General features: G+C 38.8%; 1 protein-coding gene across 1 annotated transcript in view; it reads right to left on the bottom strand.

Annotated features, from left to right (window-relative positions):
- Positions 1-5,641: 5,641 nt before the first annotated feature.
- The window catches only part of LOC122808238 (putative DBH-like monooxygenase protein 2), a 340,431-nt gene continuing 328,638 nt past the window's right edge, over positions 5,642-17,434 (bottom strand). Inside the window, exon 13 of the mRNA XM_044079200.1 lies at positions 5,642-5,854. Coding sequence (XP_043935135.1) covers positions 5,642-5,854 — 213 coding nt within the window. The remainder of the gene's footprint in view (positions 5,855-17,434) is intronic.

Below are 17,434 nucleotides of genomic sequence, written 5' to 3'. Positions count from 1 at the left end.
GTTCTGCTCTCACTGCAGTCAACTATGTGAGTGCCTAGTCAGAAGAGCAGAAGTGTGTATCCTACAGTTACTGTCCAACCCCATGCATTAACAGTATTTTGATACTTGTGTATGCGTATACAACCATTTCAGGAAGACCTCCCAACATCTCTCCAACGTGCCCTGCCAATGTCATCTGCTAAAAGTTGATCTGCAATCTTGTAAAAATAAGACCTGTACCATGGCGCTTGAGTAAAGTACTGAGTTCTATATCTGTGTACCTAGACAGAAAGGGATTCTGTACTCATTGCAGTCAACTGCGTGTGTGTGTGTGTGTGTGTCTGTCTAGCCAGAATAGCAGAAGTGGGTATCCTACAGTTACTGTTCCAATCTCATAGATTGACAGTATTTTGATACTTGCACATACCTACTCATTAATTTTATCCAAGCCTCCTAACATCATCTCTCCAGCACGCCCTGCTGATGTCATCCACTACAAGTTGATCTGCAGCTTTGTAAAAGTCAGATGTGTGCTATGGTGATTGCATAAAGTACTGAGTTCTATAATCTGTGTACTTAGATAGGTAGGGGTTCTAATCTCACTGCAGTCAACTGTGTGTGTTTGCGTTGTGCCCTTACTTGACATTAGAGAGAGCCTTTTACAGCAGAATGCGGGACACAATTATTACCATATTCTTCTTAACAGACAATGCTGATGTCATCGGCTATATCTGATCTGTGGATATGCACTATTCCTACCAGGGCAGGGTCAGAGACTGGCCTGGAGGCCAGGCAGAAGTTACCTCATGCTATACAACAGAGATTACAGTGACATGGCTTTCAGTCTATCCACATACATCATGACATGGTTTGTACGCCCTGTGTTTTCTTACTGAGAAACCCCTGTGGTCAATCCAGCTGCTACATGTATCTGGTGAGGTACATGCAAAATAGAGCATTATACACTATTAGTGTCCTGATGAGGTTCGAGTGCAGTGCTGTCATACAATCCTAAGATCTGAATATGATGGCATCACTTATGTGCACAACACAGGCCAGTACCAATACCAGTGTGGACACTTGGTGGTTGAAGTTCAGATTGCTATCTACATGTGTGGCCAGTGCTTGCATTACTGGGTTTTAGCATAGCAGGACTGTTGTCAATGCTGTAATTAGAATGGAATTCTACTTTTCAGAAGGGTAAAAGAAAGACACATTTCTGCATTTATTTGTAAATCTTGTGGCTTTGTCAACAAGCATTTGTCTGTGTTATCCCCCCCCCCGTAGTATGTTATCATCATTGGTGGATTCAATGATTGCACCCAATATGCAAGAATCAGCAAACCGGGTAAGCCAAAGGCCATATACTTTAGCCTGAACTGTCAAGAAATTGAGTCCAAACAGAAAAGAGCCAAGCACAGATCCCTGGAGTACGCTAATGATGACAGCTCTTCTGCTACAGCTTGATTCACCAACTTTCACATTATGTGTTCTGTTGGTGAACCAATTGGTTACCCATCTATTTAACCCCAAGCTGGGAGAGTTTCTCAATGCTACCTGAGTGGGGGATTGTGTCAAAACCCTAGGCCTAATCAAGATAGGCAGTATGCACTGTCTTACCTTCATGCAGACCTATCACACAGAATCAATGGGCTGTGGCAACATCACAGATTGCTTATGGCATGATCAGCACATACACCTTCCTGATACGGTTGAATACACACTTCAATACACCCTCCACACAGGCTATGTTCCTGTAGAAGGGTGTACATACACATGCATCCATTTGAGTTGGGGGACAGTAGGCCCACATGTCATCATGGACATTTTGTAAATGGATACTAGTAATATCCCACCTGTGTGCAAAAGACCTGTGTGAGTTGTTAATGCTTCATCATGTCTGTTACATCTGACAGATGTCTTCAAAGAGGTCATCAAGGGCATGCACAGCGACACTATCTTCCTGTTGAACTTGACTAGGCCAAGGCATTTGACACACTGAGATATTCAATCAACACTATCAGATGTGGCCATAAACAGCTATATCACCAAGTGGGTTGACCAGTGGATCACATACGTGGCATCTAATTATGATGAAATGTGTGAAGTGACCTGTATCGCAGATCCAGTGATCAGGTCTGTACCTCAGGGCTGTCTGCTAAGCCCTTTCCTGTCCATTATTTAAATACATATCCTGTGTCCAAAACGCTGCCTGGAGGACTACAGATTGTGGGCAATCATTGACTCCAACTGTGACATTAGTATAATACAGACAGTATCAACACACACCAAATATTGCTGCCACAGCCTTGACAACACATGCAATGACAAGAAAACATGAGGGGATTTGTTACATCAGGAAACCAAACACACAACCCAAGAATAATGTGGCCATCATGCCCTATAATCAGACTAATTAGTATGTTACCTGTGTCCTGTGGTAGATGGTAAGTGGAACATCTACCAGCATGTGGTCACAGTGCTGCCTACTCCCTTGTATGTAACATAAGTACTGAGTATGTGAAGGACATCCACATCAGAGGCCATAATACCTCCACAGTTCTCAGCCTTCATCACACCAATAATTGAGTATAATGCACCCTTCTTCATGTAAATCCCTACACATCTTCCACTGATGTGTAAGCGAAGTGTACCACCTTTATCACAATGAGCTGTCACACAGCTTATTGGCCATACCTAAGTATTCTTTTTGTGGCATAAACATTACTGTCTGATGGTGTGGAACCCGCATCAAGTTGTTATAACAGATGCATGTGTGATACCTGTTCTAGTGATGCACACAGTACATACGTAGGTGCTTGACAACATCAACGGATGGATAACATTCGTGACAGTGTGGATTGTGCCATGCAATGCACACCAGTCAACTAGTCTGTACTGCTCATAATGTCGCATACAGGTATAACAATGCCCCTACTAATACCTCCAGCAGATGTTACAGTGCCAGGGCAGTGTGTGTAATTGCCCTCATCGACTGTGGGTGGATCATAATAGTTGTACAAGTGTGTTTGTGCAGAATCATCTCTGATCACTCTAAATCATGTATGTTATGTCAGAGGCATGGGATTACTGGAGGTATTATTCTGATATTGTACATGATTGTGGTTGCTTCTTTTAATGTTGTCCATGAGCCTTTACCTGTGTCCCACTTCCTAGAGACCTCTGCTGAGATTACACTCATATTCAGGCAAATCAGTTTGCACAGTTTCACAATATGTACCATACCCCAATTATATGTCAGATCTCTGATAGATGCCCTCTGCATTATTCATGTAAGGATGATTCTCACACAGGCTTCCTCCCCATTGTTATGTCACCTTGTGTGACAGTCACATAATACACATTTTCACTGTGCAATCCCTACTGCACCATACTGATATGTGATTGGTGTTGTGGATATACATTATTTCCACCAGTCTTCCATTGGCATGCCCTCATCTGCTGTGCAGTAGGTTGTTTCACCTGTCCTATTTCCCTGTGTTCATTCCTACAAATCATCTGTGTCCATATTCAATACACATAGTTCCCCCGAGTGTTTATTTTACATGGCAGCCCATGTACCCTTACAGATAATTTACACAGCTTCAGTACAGAATACCAGGAATGGGATTTCACAATAGTCTGCACTGCAGATACACTGTCCTATACTGTGTCTGTACCATATACTTGACATTCATTCCTCTCAACTGTCCAGAGTTTCACAGAATGTCCAGATGTGTTCCTTATCAAATTTGTGGCTTTCTGCCATATCATTGGGATGATCTCAGGACTGAAGTTACTCAACAATTATAAACATCTGAGTTTTAGACTTCAAATCCTTCTGAACATGCATCTTAACACAACCCCCTAGTTATTCTAGCATATTTATACAGGACAAGTATGTCAAATATGTCCCTATTTCTAGGTGATTGTCATAGACTGGTACTAGGCTATCGGCCCTAGGGCCTATACAAGCCTAGCCATAACAATTCCCTGGATATTTCTTCCCACAATATTTACTTCACTGGACCCCGGTCTAGCATTATGTTGGCATTTTTCCAGATGGCTTGCACTATGAGATTGAGAGCTATCTGTGAAGCACTGGTGATCAGTGTGGCATTCCGTGCAAAACCACAGACCTTCCGTGCTCTGATACAAACAGGAGTGCTATCCACATTCACTTACATGATTTCCTGGCCGGCAACACTGTTGCCAGTCACAAAACCTCACTTATTTACAGTTAAATGCTGTGCACGGCATGAATATGCAATAAGTGCTGATGCTCACCGCACATCACTACACACATATGTAAACTCCATGTAAGCTTTGCTCAAAGCCTACACAGAGTTTATTGAATCCTGGAGTATATCTGTATTTTAAGTTTGAATTTCCAGTGTAAAACATTTCTCTTAGAAAAGTAGGCTTATTCAATGCTATTAAAGTATTAATAATTATATAACATTTATAAAACTGCCATACAGTTATAGTACATTGTGTTTGCCAGTTCCTAATAAGGTTTATTTTTGTAACTGAAAAGTAATTTTTGATTTGATATATATATATATATATATATATATATATATATATATATATATATATATATATATATATATATATATATGTGTGTGTGTGTGTGTGTGTGTGTGTGTGTATGTATATATATATATATATATATATATATATATATATATATATATATATATATATATATATGTGTGTGTGTGTGTGTGTGTGTGTGTGTGTGCCCATATTTATGTGGCAGGAGTATCAAAACACAAGCTAAAAATTCCTATAAAATATATAGAAACAAGACATTTATGAGCACATATTGCAGCTGCAGTCAAAGTTTTAATGCTGGTATTTTTTTGTATCTGAATTCAGGTTTACAGTGTAACTGTCCTGAATTTTTATTAATAAAAGTGTCAGTTTTAAGCCCATTACCATATATATCCCATATGTCACCATGAAGTCTCTGCTTTGATAGTGGTTTGATTTAAATTAATAAAGCAGCCTCAAGAAAGTTATTTTTATATATTTGGTATGAACTATTGTTTAATCCTTCACAATGCTGTGTAGCATGTTGAAAACATTAGCATTGTCCATCTGTGTCACATATGTTCTTTTTTTTTTTGTTGTTGTCATGGAAGAATCCTGTGCTCTAAGTCTGTTTTCGGTCATCCAACTTGGACACAATGAATGTAAGCATGAAAGAAACACAAAGTATATAAATAAATGGTGATTTATAATGTTAGTAATAATACAGGTCTTTCGAATTTTCAACACTACCATTGTTTTGTGGCACAGATGTGTTTTTGCTGTACAAATTATGATTTAATATTCCAATAGCTAATTTATAGAACCAATTTAAAATTACCTTAAATTCAGAAGTAATGCATCATTGTTATCATTTTATAAAGCAAGGAGATAACATGACTGTACTGGAACATATGCGTACAACAATACAAAGAACATTTTCTACAGTTTTGTCAAACCTTCACCTGAATTTGTATTATCATTCATAAAAAGTTCTTAAAATGTAAAAGAACATGTCTTAAATGTAAATAACTAAAACTACAAAATATTCAAGACACACCTATATCAAAATATAAACATGCTTCCCTCTTCCGAAACATTCTCCTCCTTGCTTCAGTTCATCATTATTTTAAAATATCTGAGGAATTGCCACAAGTGAGAGAACCAACGAGATTCCTAGATGGTTAAAGAGAGAGAACAATGGTGCCCAAAATATTCCATAGTTAGGAGATGAAACAGTCCTGCTCTGTTCAGTAGTTGCTCCATCTGAAGAGGTGCTTTTACAGGTACTGATTATACGATCATCAATTTGCACAACTTTGCCAAAATCCAAAGCTACTCCCTGAAATGTAAAATAAATAAATAAATAAATAAATAAATAATAATAATAATAATAATAATAATAACAGTATAGCTAACATTATTCTGGAAATGTCATCAATAAACCTTCCAATCCATGTTGCAACAAAAATGCTAGTGTATAATTTTTTTTCTTAATATGTCAATAAGAAAGCAGTACTGCAATCAAATGTGATTTAATTTTGAGCAATGTTGTTTTTGGTTGCTAAAATCACCCATGTTTGCTTTAACACAGTACATTCAAAGACTGTTCTAGACTAACTAGATAAATACTTCTTTTGCATACATCAGTTATAATTTGTGGCATATCGTCTGTGCCTGTCATATTACAGTGCGTTTAAAGTCACCACTTGGTTTGTATTAGGTACATCAATGCACAAGCTTTGGAGATATCCCAAAGACTATATTAATGCATCAGTTAGCACACATCACGTAATTTTTTTTATGATTTCGGACTGTTTTCTAAGCTGCAGTACAATATCTCATGCAACAGGAGCTCTCAGACCTTGATCCCCTACCAAACATCCTTTCATCAATACATCAGTTTGCTAAACCATCTATGCAGGTGAGGGTCACAGTAGCAATAAGTTTAGCAAAGGAAGTCAGACCTCCCATGATCTCCAACAATGGTCCTCAGCTCATCTCACAGGACCTCCAGGCATTCTCAAACAAGCTGAGAGATATTATTTTTTCTACTATGTCCTGGGTCTGCCTTCGAGCCTCAACCTAGCAGGCCATGTTTGGTATCTCTCCCAAAGGAACTGTTCAGAGGTCATCCAACTAAAGAATTCAAACCACCTCTAATAAATCCTCTCAACTAAAGTGTTCAAACCACCTCTAATAAATTATTTTAATCCAGAAGAGAAGTGACTGTATTCCAATATGCTCCAGAATTCCTGAACTCTTTACTTTGTTACAAATAGTGAGCCTAGCAGCCACCTGAAGAAACCTTGTTTGCTTCTTGCACCTATGGGTTCATCCTTTCAGTGACTACACAAAGCTCGTGGCTGTAGAAGACAGTTGCACAGCCTGACCAAGTAAATTATCATAACCCAATATGCTGTAGCCACTATCTAGTCAACTTCCTAATCCACTTTATCCTCACCCACAAACAAGAACATAAAACATTTAAACTCCTCTATTTGGCGTACCTGTTCTCTTGTCACCTCCAGAGAACAATCAACTCTTTTCTAGGACAAAACTATGACTTGTGATATGGAGGTGCTGAATTTCATGACAATGACTCCAAAATTAACAGGAAATCCCTCCAGTGCATGCTAGAGAGTGCAGTCACTTGATTCCAAGAGGTCAGCTTTATTTATAAAGAGCAATGGTACTGTCCTCACATCTCCAAACTGGACATCCTGTAAACTTCAATCACGTGATAGCCTCTAAACTTCAGCAACACTTCTATATCCTGTCTATGAAAATATCAGGGACAGGAAGGAAGACATGACACACTTTTGCTGGAGTCCTAAGCTTACCTCAAATCTATCTGACTTAACTACAGAAACTGGATACAGCACTCACTCAGTAATTACAGGGACTCAATAGTACACAACAGCATCCATGGAACCTTCTGCCTACTGTAGCACCCCCCAGTGGGTACACAGCCATATGGCTCCTCTAGGTACACAAAACATACATAGGTGAACTCCTGTAACCCCTTCATTATTCATAGAAAGAATGCTTGTTGCACAGACGGCACAGAATATGTGCTGCTTCTCTTGAATGAGTGGCTCTTTTTCAGCAACTTAGTGTAGGATTTCCTATGTGGGAGCCCGTCAAAGGTTCATGACCTTCTCATGGAAGACAGATTTATATTCTTCTGTAATCTTTAGAACTATGTTGGCTGCAGCAGTTTTCTCCAGGTATGGTCACTCTTTGCAAACTGGTCTATGGGTAAAAAAAAAAAAAAACCCGTAAAATAGAAAAATGACAATCATGATGGTTCCTTCAAAATTTGAAAGAACATCGCTAAGAACATGGATACTTGGACAAACCCTGGAGCCAGACATAGCGGTGGTGGTGGTGTTTTCAGTGCCTGGCTCATAGTAGAGTGAACCAAGTATGATGTCCAGGGTCAACCCAAAAAAGTTGTATTGAGGTAGCACGTGGGTTCATTAACATTTTTGTTGTTTGTAGGTAAAGCTGTCCATTTCACTTTAAATGACTACAAGATGAAGGCTGGAGTAAGGTACTTTGCCAGTTACATGAGCACTAACAGCACATCTTACTATATGGCAGACTCAACCAATGCAATGAAAAGTGGTTTTTGGGATGCAGGAATGAGACCTTGTGATGGATATTGAGAATACCAGACAGGTAAACTTGTCTTTGTCTCTGCATACACAGTACTAGTTCTGGAACCAGACTTCTTAATCAGCGCTAGGCCCCAACCCCCAGTTACTGCCCATCATCTTTTTCTCTCCCACTTTGGGAGTGCCCCTTTGGACAGGCCATAGGCGAATGCGGAGATTCTGGGAAGACCACTGGCAGGATGCTCTAGAGACTTGGTAACGGCAAGCAGACAGTCAACTTAATGTGGCTACAAGTTGTAGACAGTTTCAGCATGTATAACAAACAGGTGTTTAAAGTGTTTGTTCTTTTTTGGAGATTACAGAAGAAGTCCCTACTCCATTTCATTTTATTTCTTTATTTGTTTACTGGTTAAATGAACCGATTTACAGAACCATTTTAGCCACAGCCTAGGCTAGAAGACATGTAAATGATGCAGTACACAGCAACATTAAATAAGATATGAAAATGCATTAACAGCACACCGTCTACTGACACTGTAGTTCTGCAGGGAAACTTCAATGTTTATGAGAGGAATGATGAGGATACTTGAAATGGTATGAATCGGACTGAAAGGCTTATGCCATCTGAACCCCAGTGGTGAATTCTTATTGGACGTCTGCATTAGTCGCAAACTGTCTGACATCGTATCTGAATACAAGATTGTTCATCAGCGTTCTGGACCTCAGTGGTGAATTCTTATTGGACTTCTGCATTAGTCGCAAACTGTCTGATATCGTATCTGAATACAAGATTGTTCATCAGCGTTCTGGACCTCAGTGGTGAATTCTTATTGGACGTCTGCATTAGTCACAAACTGTCTGACATCATATCTGAATACAAGATTGTTCATCAGCGTTCTGGACCTCAGTGGTGAATTCTTATTGGATGTCTGCATTAGTCGCAAACTGTCTGACATCATATCTGAATACAAGATTGTTCATCAGCATTCAGGACTGTTATTAATTGCAAGAGGAGCTCCAATAGTGATAGAAGAGAGAAAAAAGATAATAATGGAAGATACATAGTACTAAGGGGCTACTGGCAAGGGAGGAGGTTTACACTGACACGCATTTACATTCCACCTAAAACTGTTGTAAGAGCTTAAGAAAATCCTGGGAGAAAAATCAGCTTTCAGCAAGGAATATTTCTTATAGGTGGAGACTGGAATTTGGTTTGCAACAGTGAACATGTGTCTGAGGGGCCTAGAAGGGAAAATATAAAAAAGGAGGCTAGATTTTTGAAGAAATTTATGAAAATGTTTGGCGTGGAAGATGTGAATTCAGTACTAGAAGTCTGGAGTGAAATTACATATTATTCACTGAGATACCAGCACCAGGCTAGGGTAGATAGATTTTATCTCTCACAGGAGCAGGTGCATTTAATTGAAGGTCTTGAAGCGCACCCAATAACTATTTCAGATCATACACCAATAATAACTAAAATAAAAACGTAAGGTAATGAAATAAAAAAATGAGACACTGGTGCTTTCCCGCCACTGGCTGAAAGGAGAGGAATTTAAGGAATGGGTTTTGGGATTAATTCAGTAGCTACTAGAGAAGATAGAATTTTCTTCTGAAAAAATATAGCTAGGGACTGGGATAAAATTAAAGTGGAGTTTAAGACTAGGGTGGAAATAAAAGAAAGGGAGATATAGTTAAGAAGTAACAAGAATTATTAAGAGGGACTGACAAATGTTAAAGTATTGCAAAATAGGGGGGAATCTCTCAGAACAAGGAAAGGAGCGACTGCAGAATGCTAAACAGAAAATAAGGGATCACCTCAATAATATGCACGAGCTTAGAAAGATTGTTGTTAAGCAACTGTTTTTTGATAATAATTCTACAGCACAAAAGCTTTTACCACAATGACTCAGGCAACAGAAAGTGAAAAGGGCTGTCACCAAGCTTACAGAGCCTATTACAAGGAAGATAACAAGAGATCCTGTAGAAGTATTAGAAATATTTCGGAAATTTTATAAAAGTTTGTATAACGCAGGGAAATATGGAAATCAAGAAAAGGTACAAATGGAAATGTTTATGGAAAAATTAAATATGCCAAGGTTAGAAGTAGATGAAGCTCAATTACTAACAGGATAGGAAGAGATGAGATAAAAATGGCTATATATAACCAATCTACAGGAAGCTCTCCAGGAAGAGTTGGTATTCCTGTGGAAGTTTGGAAGCTAGGAGGGAAAAAACTGATAAAGATCTGGAAGGTTTTGTTTAACAGTATTTTAAGAGGAGGAGAAGTACTGGAAGAAGGCAGTGGTAACAGTAATACCTAAAGAGGGTAAAGATCCATCAGATCCAGCTTCATACAGCCTAATTTCAATACTAAACCATAATTATAAAGTGTTTATGTCTATAATGGCTAAAAGAATGGCAAAAGTGATACCAAAATTGATAGATATGGATCAGTGTGTTTTTTGGAGGGGAGGCACACATTTGACAAAATTATCAGAAAACTGATGATCCAGAGGGAAGCAGAGTATAAGAAAATACCACATTTATTGGTGGGTCTTGATGCAGAGAAAGAATTTGACAGAGTAGACTGGGACTTCATGAGCAGGGCAATGGAAGCATTTGCTTTCCCTGATACAATTATAAGGTTGATTAGAAGTATAAATGAGGGATCTGAGGTGAAAATTATAGTGGCTGGGATCCTCTCTGATAACTTCTGCTTGAGTAGAGGAAGCAGGCAGGGTTGTCTGCTTTCCCCTTTGTTGTTTGCATTATATTTAGAACGACTGACAAAGAAAATAAGGGACTCAGAAATTCAAGGATATAATTGGTATGGTAGTCAGGAAAATCTGGCTCTATTTGCAGATGGCTGTGGTCCTATATTCAGTGGATAGTAAGTAAAAGAAAACACAACAATCTCAATCCTCATTTTCCAAAAAGCTTTAATGCCTTCTAACTCAGGCTGGTTTTGGTCTGTATTTTGTCTGTATTTCATCTGGGCAGTCTTTATCAAGACTCCAGGAACACCCAGATTTCAGCTCTAAGGATCCATTTAGAGCACCCAGAACTGGCACCACTAAGCATGCATAACAGCCTGGGATATACAGTCTTTCTAAAGACTCTTTTAGCTATAGTCTTTTTAAAGAATAATCCAAACTACAGATAAGAACCATGGGGCCTAAGTTTCATTAGCCCAGGATCCAGACAAAAGGGCACTCAAAGGCATCCTAGCCTAACCCACACCTGCAAGTAGGGGACTCCAGTCACCAAGGCTCCTTTTTACTCGCCAGGTGATTCATTGCAGTTACCACAAAACACATATAGATTTGGAATACAAAAACAGTACTGATAAGGTATTCTTTTAATTGAATTTATATTCTGCAATAGATTACACGAAGGTTATCTTGTGTCCCCTGTGAGTCTTTAAATTTAGACTAACATTAAGTAATAGAAATTATATCTACTTAAAAATGTCATCAAATATGGCCAAATAAAAAGAATGTAACCAATCAGTTATTAATTAAATATTTTATTAAATCGTCATGTATTTGGTTGATGAAGAAATACTCTGGTTTTCTTTAATAAGGAATTTTAAATCACAGTGATAATAAAACAAATCAGCACTGAATATATCTTATTTGACTGAAAAATATTTTGATAAGGTTCAAAAAGACAGTGCTTTAGAATCAAATGCACAAGGGTTGGATAAGTTGTTCGCAAGAATATTTATAATACATCATCTGAAGAGAATATAAATTGCTTTTTGAAGACATAACATCCACACAATAAATGATCAAATTAAAATTAACAAATCTAAATGATAACAAAGACCCTGCAATTGATGGCATCATACCAGAACTTTTCAAATGATTACCTCAAAACAATTAATATTGCATAATGTATAGAATAATATGAATTTGACCTAACCAATGTTACCTTCTTGGGTGTATTCAACTGAAGTCCTAATATAAAAAAGACATAAATCCAATAAAATATAATTTGTACAGAACAATGTCTCTGTTAATCACTGACCATATTTCAAGCTAGTTTGGATACAGAAAAGGTGCTTCATTCTTTGGCCTGAAAAGCGTTATTTAAAACATTAGCAGAATTTTGTTTTGATTTATAATTTACATATATTACTACACATTTATATCACAGTTTCATAATTTATATTAAAATAATCTCATGTCTTTCACTGGGAATTAATATTAATAAGAGTGCAAAACAAGGCTGCCCTTTATCTACTTCATTGGTAGTGAAAACTGTGGCAAATGTCATCAGACAAAATAATAATATTCAACACTACAAAACAAGCATTTACAAGGAAATTAAATTATTTTAAATTGAGGATGACTTAATATTAACTGTGCTACATATTTAAGATTGCATGGAACATTTAGACAGTGCATTAAAAGTTTTTGGTAAAATGTAAGATATGAAGCTTTGTATTTTATTAATCTGATTATCACATGTATTCAAAAAGTAGTTAATGCAACATGCCTGAAATCTAAAGGTGATATTGTTAACTATAAACACAAATCTGAAGTAAATCTTCTAATAAAGAGGTATGAAAACAATTATGAAAAGTGCTTAATTTAAATTAAATATTACACATAGGACAATCATCTTTCTCGTAATAGATTGCTTAAGAATTTAATTAAGCGTTTCTTGGGATAACTGTTTTGTGTGTATGCATGATGCAGTTTGTCTTCTGTTTTATGTTTTCCCTTTTCTGTTTTTTTTTTATATCTACAAGTTGAGATATAGTTATTAGATTCATAATTGATTATAAATTGATTACTCTTCCACATACGAATACAAATGATCACTTGTTAATTTAATCTTGAATTTTGTACTTAGTATAAATTTTAAATTGTAACTGCTTGAAAATTAATAAACTAAAGCAAAAACTATTATTCAAAGTTTATCAAGCAGATTTCCACCTGGGTGAGTCACACACACTAGGAGCTCATCAATACTTATTATTTATTTGAGCACTCATGCTTTTAGTCTATGTTTTATAATTAAAATAAAATCAGTCGTCTTGCTGTCTGTGACATTAGAAGCACAACAGAAGAAAGAGACACTAATAAATGGTTGTCAGCAAACCCATGGCAGGGATCTAATCAAATAAAGTAGTTCCAAGTCAGTGGAATTGATGAGAAATGCATCCTTTTCAGCACCTACTTCACAACCGGAACACGAGTAACTGATGGATGCCAAGAACTATGCTGCAATGTTACTAGTATCTTGCAACAGTAGCTGTGTAATCATGGGCTTCCCATGACAGGATGGATTAGCTAGACAGCAGCATGGCACAGGCCAAATATGCCTCTAGTAAAGTGACTTACCCTTATCTGGCAGCAGAATAATTTTCACATATCAGCTTTCAAGACAAGATAGCCTCACAAAATATAGTTTCCTCTTATTAGGACAGTTCCTCAAATCAGAAAGGAAGCTTCATCCATGGTTTATGTGATAACAGAAATTCTTACTATATGCCTGCTTGTTCAAGGTTCTTATTAACTAATATCCAGGCTGCTGGAAGGTAAGTTGTTTTAGAATGTGGGCATGTGTTCTTCTGGTAGAATGTGGACAGACACACTGAGATATCCTTTGATTATTCAACTTGTTGAGAAGAAGGGTAAAAAGTGACTCAGTAACTGTAAAATGACTAGACAGTTATTCCCACTTCAGTATCCAAGAACACAGTTTGGTGCTTCAACAGCTACAAACAGTTTTGGTCCTCTGCTCTCTTGTGAATATCAATGAATTTATGGTTCTTCCTGTAAACTGTTTCCCATATCCTCATACTCCAGAATTTATTAAGCAAGGTATTCAAGTTAGCAGACAGTCTTTCAAAATGATAGATATAATGGACTACATTGCTACTGGGTTCAATTAAACCCACTTCCATTTGTCATTTTATTTTTCATCACAAATTTTTGCACTGGCAGAATAATGAAACTTAGGTGATCTGTTTCAGACACAATATCGGTCAAAGAAGGATGTTGATTTAATTGCTGAATAGGCATAGTTACTGTTCAGCCATCAGACCTGGTGCATCGGTAGGCAAAGATCAGTGTGTTTTGTGACATTCAGCACTAGCTGAAAACAGTGGTTCTTTACCAGAAACTGTTGACTTCTCAGACGTTTCTTTTATCCATGTTAAGCTTAAGTCTAATTCACTGAACTCTGTGCTATAAATGGAACCAGAAGTTATCCACTAGAATTCTTCTTAGCAACTCTTACAGATTAAAGAGCTTCACAATTTCAAAAATGTATCTCTCTGCCTCAGCCACAGAAATGCAAGATGGCTCATAGTAAAATAAAAATCCCACTTCAAAGTTATCTAACTCCCGAAACTTCCACTATATGCAACAGTTGCATAAGATCTAGTCATAGGTGACTCTATAGTCAGGCACACTGATGTTCCACTCACCAGGCTAAACAAGGAGAAAGTTACTGTCAGCTGCCTGTCAGGTGCCAGGATATGCCACGTAACGCATGCACTCGGGTCACTCCACAACAAGTACAAATATGACTCTGTCATTGTCCATGTTGGTATGAATGACCTGACACCTCCCTCGACTACATGAAAAGAGACGTAAACGAGCTCACCGATTTGGTAGCCAAGGCAGGTATGACCCTCGCCCTGAGTGGCATCCTGCCATCACCCAGAATGATACCACAGTACAAGGACAAAATGATTGACTTCAACAATTAGCTAAGCTTCTGGTATCATACTAAGGGGATCCAGTATCTGTCTGCCTGGGATGACATGATCGACAGACCACGATACTTTGCAGACATGGCCTGCACCTGTCAGCCTTGGGATTCAGGATACTGGCTAAGGCTCTTGCCACCCCTATAGTGCCTTTTTTTAGGCAAGGTTCAAATGACAAATTCACCACCGTAACAGGTACCAAGCAAGCAAAATCTGAAGGTAATGCTACTTAATGCTAGAAGTCTAAACCTCAAAATGCACTTACTCGAGGCACTCCTTAAAATTGAGAACATCAACATCTGTGCAGTGTCAGAGAACTGGTTCAAGGCTGCAGAGCACCCCTGCATTACCAGGCTATAATTCATACCACACCTTTTGGCCACCTAACCTGGACCAAAACACTAAAGGCAGAGGCGTGTCCATATTTATTAAGGATACCCACACCTTAAGGCTAGTTGCTCAGCATAATGCATCCGAGATTATCCCAGTGCACCTAACTCTGGGCAAGACCACAATCCAAATTGTAGCTTGCTACAAATCCCCCACCATGCCCCAGGATTCCCAGTCCTCATTTCTAGATACACTGGAAAATATTAGGGTACAACCCAACACCCTAATAATGGGTGATTTCAACTACCCCACCATTAACTGGGAAAACTACTCATGTACCAACTCTTTTGCTCAAAGTTTTCTGGAATTCATAAATTCCAATGCCTTGGATCAGCTTATCCACACCCCCATCAGGGGCAGCAATATCCTAGACCTGGTCATTACCAACATGGGTGACCGGTGTTCCACACCAAAGGTCAATTCCTCATTGGTCATATCCGACCACAAGCTAATCACCCTAGACATCTACATCCCATCCCCACCCCTCATTAGGGAAACTACCATAAAAAATTTCTCCAAAGCCAACTTCATGCTTCTTAAGACAGAAGTGGCAAACTTCACGGCACCCATGCAGATGGACAATAGAGGTACGACTGCTGAATCCTACACAATTGCACTTTATAAGCATTACACAAGTGCATGGATCGTGCTATCCCTAATAGAACTAAGATGCTATCCTCCAAAAAAATGAAGCCAATCTGGTGGTCATCTGCCATAAACAAACTCTACAACAGAAGAAAGAAACTGTTGCAAAAAAGAGTAAAATCCCATGATTAGAGGAACTCCCTGGTGAGCCTCAGTAAGAAGCTGAGATCCCTCATAAAATCCTCCAAAGCTAGTTACGAAAACAAAACTGCCACTGATTCTAAAGACAACCACAAAGCATTCTATAGCTATGTCAAGAATCTCAATGGCAACACTCAGATCTGCTCTGAGTTACAGCACAATGGCACTAAATATACAGAACCAACTGATATTGCCAACATCCTGGCAGATAGGTTCAGTGATAACTTTACCCCCCCTCCTCACCGCCTAAAGGGCCCATATCTATACCAGAAGAATGCAAAGTTCCTATAATCATGGCTGCACAGGTAAAAACCACACTCTCCAAAGCCAAAAACACAGCATCCATGGGACTTGACAACATCCCAGGCTGCGTTCTACATGAACTACAGAGCGAACTGGCACCCCATCTAAGTACTATGTTCAGTCATAGCCTCACCTCAGGCTTTGTGCCCATTGAATTGCGCACAGCAACAGTTATCCCACTCCACAAAGGTGGAGCCACCACGGACCCCGGGAACTACCGCCCCATTAGCCTGACGAGCCTGGTCTGCAAGGCCATGGAATGAATCATCATGGAACTTATAAATAAAGACATTGGTAATCTCCAAACTCTGGACCCCACCCAGTTCGGGTTTGTAAAAGCAGATCGTGTCTCTTAAACCTGATAGACGTCTTTGAAGCAGTCACCAAAGCCGTAGACGAGGGCAAGGTGGTTCGCACAGCCTATCTAGATCTTGCCAAGGCTTTCGACACCACACCCCACTCTGGAATTAGAGATAAACTCACTAAACTAGGTATAAATCCCTATGTCCCAAGATGGGTTGCCAACTGGCTCACTGACAGAACCCAGACTGTTAAAGTAGCAGACTCCAAATCTGACTACAGACCAGTGACAAGCGGAGTACCACTGGGTTCAGTCCTGGGTCCTCTCCTGTTTGGTATCTACTACTTCTCTGAAGTACAGGCTAACACAGAAGTCTTTGGCTAATGAAGTTCGCAGATGACTGCAAACTAGGAGTAATAATTGAAACTCCTAACGATGTGGACATCCTACAAAAGGGCCTCACTGAGACATATGCCTGGTGTCAAAGCCATGGCCTCAAGCTCAATGCCAAAAAGTGCATTGTTATCCCCTTTGGTAAAAACTCTGTACCCATGAACTACCACATAGGCGGTAGTAAACTTAACGCCGAAAGTGTGAAAAGAAACCTTGGGACACAGGTGGACAGTAGTCTCTCCTTTGATAATCATATCGCCACAGTAGTCAGGAAATCATTCCACGTGGCACACCTCATCACTAGATGTTTCTCATCCAGGAAAAAAAGAGGTCAATTGTTCCCCTTTACTCATCACTCATTAGACCCATTATAGAGTACAATGCCCCTTTTGGTATGTA

The sequence above is a fragment of the Protopterus annectens genome, chromosome 8.part0 (assembly GCF_019279795.1).
Source record: "Protopterus annectens isolate FY-2018-M chromosome 8.part0, PAN1.0, whole genome shotgun sequence".
In the NCBI taxonomy this organism is placed as follows: Eukaryota; Metazoa; Chordata; order Ceratodontiformes; family Protopteridae; genus Protopterus; species Protopterus annectens.
This window is presented reverse-complemented; position numbering and strand designations above follow the sequence as displayed.